The 12,411-nt window shown below is 42.5% G+C and overlaps 1 protein-coding gene across 1 annotated transcript in view; it reads left to right on the forward strand.

Annotated features, from left to right (window-relative positions):
* The window catches only part of CCDC197 (coiled-coil domain containing 197), a 47,938-nt gene extending 36,785 nt beyond the window's left edge, over positions 1-11,153 (forward strand). Inside the window, exons 6-9 of the mRNA XM_061612816.1 lie at positions 4,484-4,656; positions 8,362-8,472; positions 9,502-9,618; positions 11,001-11,153. Of these exons, the coding sequence (XP_061468800.1) occupies positions 4,484-4,656; positions 8,362-8,472; positions 9,502-9,618; positions 11,001-11,153 (554 nt within the window). The remainder of the gene's footprint in view (positions 1-4,483; positions 4,657-8,361; positions 8,473-9,501; positions 9,619-11,000) is intronic.
* Positions 11,154-12,411: the final 1,258 nt, after the last annotated feature.

Below are 12,411 nucleotides of genomic sequence, written 5' to 3' on the forward strand. Positions count from 1 at the left end.
CTTAAAGTTTCCCAGGTTTCCTTTGCTGTTGTGGCATCACGCATGTGCAGTAATTGAGAATCATCAATAGCAAGAACAATTAACGCCTTTGCCCTCTCATCCAGCCTTCTCCAATCTGCTGGAATAGGCACCCCGGCGGGTGGGTCTTCTGCGATAGCTTTCCACAGGTCTTCTTTCACTAGCAGAGCCTGCATTCTCTGTTTCCAAGTGCCATAATTTTTCCCTGTCAGCCTTTATAAGGGAATCCCGGCCGATAACGTAACAGACATACTTTCACTTTTCACAGTTCACCACCTTTGTAATTAGAGCTTCTCACCTCTGTCCTTCAGTCAGGTTTTTTCCCCCCACGGCTCCCTCACAGCTTTCAGCTCAGCTTTCGGTTTCTCCGTCTCTCTGCTGTTTTACTCGCTGGTCTGCAGTTCTGGCTTTTCTCTGCTGCTTTTCTGCAATCCTCAGCTCCAGGTAATCCTCAGCACCAGGTAATCCTCAGCACCAGGTAACCATCCTCTGCTACCACTTGTTGGATGTTGTATCTGGCGCAAGCAGATGCCCAGGATGCAGAACAGTATAGTGACAGGCTAGATGCCAGTTGAAGCAATGAGCCGGACAAGCAATAAGTTTTAAGAGTCACTTTACTGACAATATATCACAAGCTCTCTCTGTACAAACTCCTCGACCCCCACTCTCACAAGTGTCTGCTGGCCCTCTATATAGATAAGGCCAGCTGCCCGAGCCTAGGTTGCTTAGCAACGTGTCCTTGAAGATGGCTCGAGCTCTGCCAACTTTCGCTGCTAAGTCACGTAGCTCACTTGTGGAAATTTAACCTATGCTTTCTCGGTTTAATAGCCAACAGGACCTAAGAAATTTAGTTTGTATGGATTCTAATAAGGAAAAATTAGTGTATAAACTTGCCTGTGCACCATACAGTAATTGTGAGACAATTTTAGAGGTGAATACTTTTAAAACTGAAGGAATATGTTGGCCACCCTTGTTGTAATAAAAGGAAAGGAGGGCATTTACACTTCTTTGGGCATTTATCCTTGCACATTTCGCCTGGGATTGCCATTTGCCCGAAGAGTGAAGGACTATGCCAAGATATTCATAGGTGGTTACTTGGTCTATAACATTACCCCCCAGACTCCATCGATGTTTTAAACGCTTCTTGGTAAAAACCATCACCTTGGTCTTGTCATAATTAATTACCAATGCTTCGTTCTTACAATAATTGGTGAGAGCTGAGAGGAGTCGCTGGAGGCCAACAGTGGAAAGAGACCAACACAGCGTCATCCGCATATAGCAATGTTGAAATTGGCCTATTTGAGAGCGTAGGATGGTGAGAGGAGATTTTTGCAAGGCTTTTAATTAAAGAGTTCACATAAAAATTAAATAGCGTTGGAGCTAATATACAGCCTTGTTTTACTCCATTTACCGTTGGAATACGCCTTGATAAATTGCCAGCATTATTATATCTAATGTGAACACAAGTATTTGAATAGAGACTACATATAAGGAGTAATAGTCTCCTATCAATGTTTGCAGATTCTAATTTTGCCCACAATTTATCTCTGGGGAGTTCTGCTCTTGTAAGAAATCAGTCCTGTAAAGTGGCTGCACCTACATTTAGAACTCCTTGCCTATTGACATTAGGCAGACGCCTCTTTCAGCACCTGCTAAAATCAGTTTTCGTGAGGTAAGCCTCTCCAGGCATGTGGAAGCTATTGTGTTTTTAAATCTGTTTTTAACTCATTGTTGGTTTTATTATTTTGAATGTTTTTAAGTATCTGTCCTTAACGCTTTTGCCAATAATTTTATTGTTTTAATTCTTTCTGTAAACCACTTTGAGATTTTTTACAATAAAGCGGTATATAAATGTTCTAAATAAAAATACATAAATAAATGTTGGAGTCACTGTGGCCCTTGAGTCTCTCCCCACTTTTAGGAACCAAGGAATCTGCCTTATACTGATTCAGGCCATTTCGTACCATGATTTCTTAAATGCAATACCATACCAACCACAACAAGATTTCTATGAGTAAGGCAGAAAACTAAGCATCTCACAACCAGTCAGGATTCCTAACCAAAAACCAAAAGTATGATAAATGAAGAAATATTTATATAAGCATGACTATCAAATATATTTATTATTTACACAAACTGTAAAGATATCTATAGTGCAATCCTAGCTTTATTTATTCAGAAGCAAGTCCCAGTGTATTCAGTGGGGCTTACTCAAGCAGGGACAGAAATGCAACCTCAAGTGATAAGCAACTTCATTCACACAACCCAAAATTCCAAATCATGCCACTTTACACTGTTTTGCAACTGTTTATACTTGTTTTTATGGTTATTGGATTTTAAATGGCTTTATTTCTTGTTGTGAGCTTTCTTGGTTTCCAACCCTACCTTACAGGGTTGTTGGAAACACTCCATGTCATGAACCTGTAATGGTCATGAGTTATTAAAAATCTGCTGACAACACTTTGGCTCCAGTAAGGGACTCTGGGAGATGGTTACAGTCAGAAAAGACAAGCCTTGCCAATTTGTAAAGTTAAGTTTCATTTTTCCAGCTGAAGACGGTTAGAAGAAGCCTTAACAAGCTGCACCTGTTTATCTTTGCTGATTAGCAAGTGCCTGGCACCCAAGGTCATCCTTGGCCTATGCAGTTGGAAAACACCGTTGGGAGGGGGGCCTGAAGGCGCGAAAATGTGAGAAACATCGAGAAGAAAGTTACATCAGTCAATTCCTGATTGGTCAATTAATCTTGGACCGTTAGGATCCTTTTCCCTTAAGTATAGGGCTAGGGACCCATAGCCTTTGTTCTCTGTTCTCTGCCTATGCTGACTGGCACCAGAGTTCCAAACCTTTTCTGCCTTATGGTTCCTGGGGTTGCTTATGGGAAGGCAACCTATGTCTGGTTCCATTGCTTTATGTTGAACATCCATCTCTCTTAGGAGAGGTGCCACGCAACCAACTACCTCGTATGTAAGTAGTTAGGTGAGCTAGTTTATTATTTTCTTGTTGTGTGTATGAATTCTCTTGTAAGAACCTAAACCCCTGTTGGGTGAATGGTCTTAAAGGATTACTTGCTGCTATATGATATGTGCACTTATATATTTTAATAAAGCTACTTCTATTTAACCTGGTGTGTTCATTTGAGAGAAGGGGTGGCTCTAAATTCAGTGTTTTGACCCAATCTCAGTCACTCACTACCAAAGAGGGTTAAGAAGTTAAAAGCTTGGATTTTAAGTGTTAAACCAGAGGTGCCTGGCAAGGAGTGTAACTGTGACTCTTGCCTTTTAGGACCTTGGTTTTATATACCTTCTGGGCTCAGAGATCCCCTGGCTCTGAGTGGACCAGTATACAGGGGTGGTGGCAGCCTACCTTCTACCTTGCAGGGTTGTTGTGAGCGTACACAGCCTTGGCAAGGGTGAAGTAATAGCTTTTCGGTTCCAGTCTCATTTCCCTAAGGGTGGGGGTCTGAGCCTGATGCATGTTCCCGGGACCCTGAGGGTCGGGCGGGCATGACACTCCATACATGCACACACACACTGCAGATGTATAAATACATACAGCCCATATAATAGTTTATTGTCAAACCAGTTGGTCATTGCAGAAAAATCAGTATTAGTTTTAAAAAAATCAGTATTAGTTTCCTACAGAATAAAAACTGTAATACCCAAGTAAGCCCTGCCTACTTGCTTTAAAATAGGACTGGAGACAAGACAGAAAGAGTTAGAACACAAACACAATTCTTTTTTACATTCACTCCGAAGTCCCATTGATTTTCAGCACATTCATAACCATGTCCTATTGAATTCAATGGGATTTACTCTGGGCATATGGGATTAGCATTGCTTTTACAAAAGCAAGTATTGGGAAGGTTTTCAAAACACTGCCCAGGATCTGACTCCTGCACACAAGAGGAAAAAAACTGAAATGTATATACTTACCCAATTTATGAGATTTTCAGATAAACGGGGGGAAACCACCATTTTCTGGCATTGCAATGAGGTTTTCTAGACACTGCCTCAGGTCAACCAAATGCAACCCTGGCTTCACTGATTGGCTGCAATCCTGAACGGGCGGGGTTAAAGCTACGAAGTGCTATACAGTACTGTTTAAAGAAAGATTTAACAGTCAGGGGGGCGGCTAACGTTTTTATGTATATCTCGAGAACCGGACTACCTAGAAACTTAATTTTTTTTTAATTAAAGCTGAGAATCTGGGCCACCTAAGGGGTTAAATGGGTGCCGGGTGGCATGCAAAGAATCCGGGTAAAACCCAGCTAACCGGGCAATATGGCAACCCTAGGGCTGGATGTGCCTAAGGGTAACATTAAGCTCTGGATGGACTTGCAGGAGTTAGATGCAAATAACCAGAGAGTATCCAGCACAGACCTGATATCTGAATTTTGGTTGATGCAGACATAACCCTGATGTGTGTTTTCTATGTCTAGCATAACCCTCCATCTTTCCCATTGCAGACTTTCTGGGAGGCGTGGAAGACTCTGTGGTTAAAGCCCTCATAAAAAGGCACAAGGCACTGTGTGATGCAAACCAAAACTTGATGAAGAATTTGTCCACCCAGCTGTATAACCTGGAGAAGACACAAAGTGAATTAAACAACTTACATGAGGAACACAGCACCGCAACAGTTGTAATAATAACCAAGCATGTAGTTTTGTGGAACTTGGTCCATTCATTTTGCAGGCCTGGTTGTACATCGCACTAAGCATGCTAGTTCTCTGCTGAAACATTAGATGAGGTCACTTTTGCCTTCTGAAGTGGATGAAGCTTTAAGAAGTATCAGTCAGTAGCACATAGCAAACCCTTGCTGTGGGATTAACTATGATTCTTTCCTCTCAGCACTCAGAGATCCCTTCTGAACAGGCTGTCATTGGTATTATCTCTGGTCACACCCCAAAGCCTTGGAAAGTTTTTTTTCCTTTTCAGGAAGAGAGTGGTCAGTGGAAGGGTTTTCCAAAAATATGGCGATGGCTTTCCCACTCTCACTGTGTATTAGGGTACAGTTCTCATTTCATTTTGTACTACTAGTGAATTACTAGAGTATATTTCTAATCCCATTGCGTACTATTAGTGTACTAGTGTCCATTTCCCCTCTTCTTAAGTATTATACAGCCATAACAGTGGCTGTATACTATAGCCAGCGTGGATTTTTCACATTCCGCAATGTTAAATTGAAAATACCCCCATGCCATTCTGATGCTTCCCATAAGCTCATTTCAAAACAAAACCTTACAAAACTTATAGTACTGAAACACTTGCTTAACAACACTCTCAGTTTTCATGACAATAAACAAAACAGTCAGAAAGAATTGAGAGTTCAGTCTAAAGAGAGAGAGAAAACCAGACCCCTTTTGGACTTTTTTCTGTCAGAGTTCTCATAATCTGTTGATATTCATTAAAAAATCACCTATGTACCTGTAATCCTGTTACTGACCTTGCCTCATACTCTGACCTTCATCTTCTGCAGTTTAAAAGTTAAAAAAAAAGGCTGGCTGATTTTTAATTAATTTAATAAATTCTGCATTGAACTGAATGATAATGTTGGGCATGCTCAGTAAGAACCAACTGTCAGTGTTCTAAAAGCCAGACTCACAGCTGCTGGGCTTGCCTAAGCAGGGGGCCACACCCACACCAGACTTTGATTTCATGTGAGACAGTCATGGCTTCCCCCAAAGAATCCTGGGAAGTGTAGTTTGTGAAGGGTGCTGAGAGGAGACTCCTATTCCCCTGACAGAGCTCCAGTGGCCAGACTGGTTTAACAGTCAGCCACTCTGATTGAAGGTCTGTGAGGGGAACAGGGCTTCTCCTAGCAACTCTCAGCACCCTTCACTAACTACACTTCCCAAGATTCTTTGAGAGAAGCCATGACCGTCCAAAGTGAAAGAAAGACCTGGTGTGGATGTGGCCAGGGACAGCTTTGGTTTAAATTTGGGTGGGAGGCTACATGTGCCTACTGTAGAATACAAAGGTGGGGGAAACCCTGAAAAGCAATGATACTGTTCACAATGTTTTCCTTTTGGAAAAGAAAGGGGCTTCCCCTCTGCCCAGTGTCCACCCACACAATCTCCTCTCCTCCCCCTCCTCCTACCCTCCCTGCCCATCCCCCAGGTCAGTGTTGGACTACGACCTGGGACACCAGGGTTCGAATCCCCACACAGCTCACTGGGTGACCTTGAGCCAGTCACTGCCTCGCAGCCTCAGAGGAAGGCATTGGTAAAACCACCTGTGAATACCGTTTACCATGAAAACCCTATTCATAGGGTCAACATAAGTCAGGATGGACTTGAAGGCAGTCCATTTCCATTTTCAAACATGATTGCACAGAAATAAATCCCACTGAACTTAAAAAGTATGCAACTGATCAAACCCACCCTCCCTTCTCCTCCCTCCTATCTCCTCCCTCTTGCCCCTCCCCTCCCCTCCCCTCCCCCTCCTCCTCCCCTTGGTCAGTATTACCTATCTTAAGCATGATTGCATGGGAGTAAATACCACTGAAATCAATAAGCATGCAAATGATCAAACCTGCCCTCCCCTGCCCTTTCCTTTGCCCCTCCCCTCCAACCCCTCCTTCCCCCTCCCCTTTCCCCTCTCTTTTGCCTTCCCTCTCCTCTCCCCTCCCCCTCCCCCATGGTCAGTTTTACTTAACTATGATTACATAGGTGTAAATCCCACTGAACTCAAAAAGCATGCAAATGATCAGACCTGCCTTTCCCCTCCTTCCTCTCTCCTCTCCCCTCTTCCTTCTTCCTCCTTCCCTGCCCACTCCAGCCGTCCCTCCCTCCCTTCCCCCAGTCAGTTTTACCTATTGTAAGCATGATTGCACAGGAGTAAATCCTACTGAACTCAATAAACATGCAAATAATCAAACCTGTCCTCTTCTCCTCCCCTTCCCCTCCTTCCTGCTTCCATCCTCCTCCCCCCCTCCCCATCTCCTGTGGTCAGTTTCACCTATCCTAAGCATGATTGCAGGGGAGTAAATCCCACTGAACGCAATCCCACTGAACTCAATAAGCATGCAAATGATCAATCCATTCTCAGCAAACTTGCACAGGATCCCATATCTTACCTCTCAGATTAAAAAGCAGAGAAATTCACTATTAGGCAAAAAACCTTGCGGTTTAAGAATGTACCTATAGCGCACAGATATTTCTATCAAACTTTTAAAAGCAGGGAAATTGGGCAGTTACCAAATTCTTCCAAGCTACGCAGGAAGTGGACTGTGAAAGACCAACCCAAATTGTGTTTGCATTTTGACCAATATGTAGGGCAGTATAATATCTCCGAGAGGAGGTCAGGTCTCCTGCTTCCCTGGTGCATTCACTATAGCTGCCCAATTTCCCTGCTTTTTAAAGTTTGATAGAAATATCTGTGGACTGTAGGTACGTTCTTAAACTGCAAGCTTTTTTGCCTATTAGTGAATAATACTAGTGCCCATCTTCCCTCTCATTGTGTCCTATTAGTATACTCCGATTGTACATTCATTCTCTCATAGTGTATTGTTACTGTACTACTATTTCACATTTATTCTCTCATTTTGTACTACTAGTGTCCATCTTCCCTCTCACTATGTATTGTTAGAATTACTAATATACTACTAGTATACCACTACAGATGAGGTGATAGTGAAATATTCATCTTTATGGTAAATAGGAGTACCAAAAGAAGACAATTTTTCCAGTAGCCAACGGCTTGCATGTAGGTGCTCACTACACAATGGTTTGGAAAGGGAGGGAGGAAACTGGGCTGTGAGCAGGGCTGACAAACCATTAGTTGGAAGCAGTGAGGCAAAATGGCCATCATCCCCAATCATGGCTCCAAGTAGGGCACTTCACTGAGCCCTCAACCCGGCCTCTTCATATGTTTCACTGCCACAACTTCTTGTGATTTTGTTATTAAATGAATAGCAGATGGCAGGGGGCGGCGGCTGTCAGATAAGAATAATTGAATGGAGGTCGGAGCTTTGCCACTGATTGTGGTTATCAGAATCAACCTTCCCCTATCCCTGCTATTTGTATTGTAGCAAAAGCTTTAAAGCTTTCCACCCCATGCAAGGAGTATATGCTGGGGGCCTGATCCGTATTGTGACCACGGGGAGGGGGGAGGTGGTATAGGGTTAAAGTTTCCCTACCCTCCCTGGCTAAGGTCCCATGCTTGGCTCCCATCTGCATTGAGGTGTTCTTGTTTGTATGGGTGTTGAGGAGGGCATCACTGGCCTCACTGCGCTGAGAGCCCCTTGAAGTCTGCTGCTGGCCCTGCTTAACTTAAATTAAAATGAAATAAAATAAAGGAAATGTCAGTGCGTCCTAATTTCCCATGTTGTTATGATTTTCCCTAGATGCTGATCAGCAAAATTTCTGCATTTCAGTCAAAGCAGAATGCGTTACAAGAGAAAAACATTCGGTTGTATCAGTACATTAACTATAATGAAGGCTTCTCCAGTGAAAAGGTAAGTTTCTTTATGTCCCCTTCCCCGCCCTATCCACTTCAAGGTGTGGCCTTAGCACAGCCTTCATCCAACCTGATGCCTTCCAGATATTTTGGACTACAGCTCCCATTTGCCTCGGACATGCTGGCTGGGCTAATGGAGTTGTGTTTTCTTTTATTTATCTAAAGGCATTTATAAACCCTGTAATACTTGTAAAATCTCAAAGCAACATCCAACATCAAAACTATAAACAGTATCATTAAAAAAAATACAACATTAAACCAGTACAACTCTAGTAGAAAAGTTGGAATTCAAAGAATGCAGGGACATAAAACAGGGTCCGATTTTATGGGTCAGGGAAAGCATCTGGAAGGCTCCAGTTTGGGGAAAAGACTGCCTTAGCATCTCAACAGCCTAGTTTGATCAGTGGAGAATATTTTATATTTTATGAATCTTGCTCTTTTCATTAACAATAGGTAAAGGCAAATATAGCCAACAGCTCCTGCATTCCTGGCTGGCTAGGTGCCAGGGTGTCCAGCTGAGAGTGCCCTGAGGAGATGCAGTTGCCACCACAATCACTGGGGGAAGGCATTGGTAGATGCTGCTCAGCTGGCAATCATCTCCTAGTGGTCCACACTGTTGTGGACGGGAGGAGTAATGTGAGCCAATGATTTATGAGCTTTAGGTGCATGCTAAAAACATTTATTTTCCAGATTAACATGTGGGCCAAGTCTACTGCTGGTTATTGTGCTTCAGTAGTGTAATAGCAAATCTAGAAGTTCAGGGTCCCTTCATTATAGTCTTAGCCACACACTCCTTTTTTGCTGTTGGGTTGAGAATGTGATCCTTGTTACTGCCTTCTCCCACAACAACAGACATCCCTAGGAGCCAATAAACATGAATAAGCATGGCTGTATTTTGTTCATTTGTTCATTTTTTGAATGCTGCCCTCAGCCTTGATAAAGGTGGTCTTCTTTGACTATTCCAGGTATATGTGGTTGTATAATAGTTAGAAGGGCCTAATTCATCCACTTCTTTATCCTCATATAGAGGCAAGAACTAAGCAGGATGCTCTTAGCAATCTCCAACCTGGCAGAACAGTGCTACCTGTGGCATTATGGTCCTTTGGACAAAATGCCATTGCTGTCCAAGCTGGACATGATCCAAGTAAGTAGAGCCATTAGTACTTCTGAAATCAAAATTGTCCAAGACTGAGTGCAACATCTTATCCATAACTATTATGAACAATTAAAATCTAAGTGGATCAAGCATGCACCTTGGAGCAGTGGGTGGAGCAATATCAATGACTGACTAATGCTCATGAAAAATATCATTTTCATGTTCAAAGGCTGTAGATGCTGTGATACAAGGGAAGACTTGGGGTCATCTGTTGGCTGCTGTTTGGAGAACTAAAGAAGGCTTACCATGGTTTAGCATTACGTGCATGTTCTAAACTTCTTTAACGTGGTCTTTGATACCTGATATAATATTTTTAGTATTCACCCTATTCTTTTGATTGCAATCTGTTTCAGATATTTTAATACTGTATTTTTAAATGGTTGTAACCCGACCTTAGGGGTGTAAGAAGGCATCGATTTCTGTTCCAACCATTGTTCATTGTGTACAACACTGTTTCCGTTCTGCTGCAGTTTGGCTTCCAAAAAATCTGTGTTATTTCTTCTGCTGTCCACTCTGGCAGAATTTTACATAATTAATTATATCATTATTACATTATCCCACACCATTCATTTCAGTGCAAAGGAAACCAAGTGCTAATGGGGAGAAAACTATAGTCAATTACATATTGTTGCAGACTGGAAACAACACCAACAGTGAATACCAATCGTATTCGCTGGATTGATTTCCAATCTAGACATAGGATGACTGCGCTGTTTCTCTTCCCATTTCCACTGGAATCCCTACCCACCATGGGACCTTCTGGTGAAGGACGGGTAAGACATCTAATCATCATCATCTAAGCCTGAGTGAAGACTCCAGCTTATGTGCTCCTAACTTTTCTTGCACAGCCATGAGAAGAACTTCTGCAGCATTTAGTTTCTGTTTTAAAGAATCTTGCATTGTGATATATGAATCGGACTCTTGTTGGTTAAATAAGCCAACTTCATAATCTATTATTTGAATTTGGTTTGTTTAGGAACTGGCCATGAAGGAGCTGGAGGGGGTGGGAGAGGTTTGAGAGCCTGAGGCTTCAATCGGGCCTGTTTCTAGCACATGCACATAGTGCTTAAACATGGTTTAGTGCAGCCTTCCTTAACCTGGTCTCCTGCGGATGTCTTTGGCTACAACTTGCACCAGCCCCAGCCGGCATGGTCAATCGTCAGGGATGATGGGAATTGTAGACCAAAACATCTGGAGGTTACCTTGTTCAGGAAGGCTGGCTTAGAGCTACGTGCAAACCAGCCCGGTGTGTGGGGTTGAGCCAGATGAATTTTTCAAGAGAACCTGCAATACACTTTTTGAGTTCTTTTGCTCAATCAGCTGTTATTTTAGAAAGTAAGCTCTGTTAAAAAGTTTCTCTTTTTGATCAGGAGTTCATTGTGGGGAAAACTCAGGTGAAAGAGGAAACAAAAACACTACAGTCCAGAGAACTTGAAAGGTCATCCTGCAATCTTTTGAAGGAAATGCCCTCCTCCGCTCTTTCGAAGGAACAACTTAAAAAGCAAATAAGCTTTTGCCAATAAGAACGAGCTAGAAGACAAAGTTCTGCAAGGAAGGACAGCATAAGAAAACAAAATGCGCCATATACTGCACAGACAAGTGGAATGTTTATAGCATGTTGTGTGCACATGTCAGCACAACACATGTCAATACATTGCCATAAATACTTTGATTTAGAGGGGAAAGGGATTTTGGGCTGAGTTTTTGCAAATATGCTTGGATTCTGCAATTTTTCCCCTGTATTTTGGAAGCATGGATGCTTCTATTTTATATGGATTAATTTACTATTTTTCTTACTGCATTTCCCCACCTCTACCCCTTCAACCTCCATTTATATATATGTTTAGGGGACTGCAAGTTGAGTGAATAATGTGCTTAATAACTGGCTGTTATGCACATTCACCAGGACTCATGGAGAATCTCCACATTGACTTTCCATGAAGAGGGAATTGTGCAGATTTCCTGCTCAACAATCTCCAACAGGCCTTGAGGAATGTTCATATCTTGATTGCATTTTGACATTCACCGGTCAGTATGCATAGTCCCCAAGAATCATGCCTTTTTTCTAGTTCTTGTTCAGAAGGGTGCAGACTGAGCCCCCTGAACTGCTTCTGGCCCACTGCCTAATCTTACACAGCCCACAATATACACGCCCACTGATAAGGTGAACAGCAGGAAGGTGTGCGCCTCCAGAAAAATATTAACCTTTTGTCTGTAGTCCAGCCCCCTTTTCACCATTCTCATCTGTTTCTGTCTGCTGAGCAGCACAAATTATTTATTTATTTTATTTTATTTTATTTATTTTATTCGATTTATATATCGCCCACAGCCCGAAGGCTCTCAGGGCGGTGCACAACATAGGATAAAATACAATAGGATCACAAAAACAGTAAAGCATATATATTAAACAATTAACAACCTGATATTAAAAGCTAAAAAGATAGATTAAAATGCCTGGGAGAATAAAAAGGTTTTAACCTGGTGCCAAAAAGATAAAAGTGTAGGCGCCAGGCGCACCTCATCGAGGAGACTGTTCCATAATTTGGGGGCAACCACTGAAAAGGCCCTAGATCTTGTTACAGCTTCTCTGTGAGTCGGAACTCGGAGGAGGGCCTTAGATGTTGAACGTAGTGAACAGGTAGGTTCATATCGGGAGAGGCGTTCCGCTAGGTATTGTGGTTCCACGCCGTGTAAGGCTTTAAAAGTCAAAACTAGCACTTTGAATTTGGCCTGGAAACAAATAGGTAGCCAGTGCAAACGAGCCAGAACAGGTGTTATATG

The sequence above is a fragment of the Rhineura floridana genome, chromosome 2 (assembly GCF_030035675.1).
Source record: "Rhineura floridana isolate rRhiFlo1 chromosome 2, rRhiFlo1.hap2, whole genome shotgun sequence".
In the NCBI taxonomy this organism is placed as follows: Eukaryota; Metazoa; Chordata; class Lepidosauria; order Squamata; family Rhineuridae; genus Rhineura; species Rhineura floridana.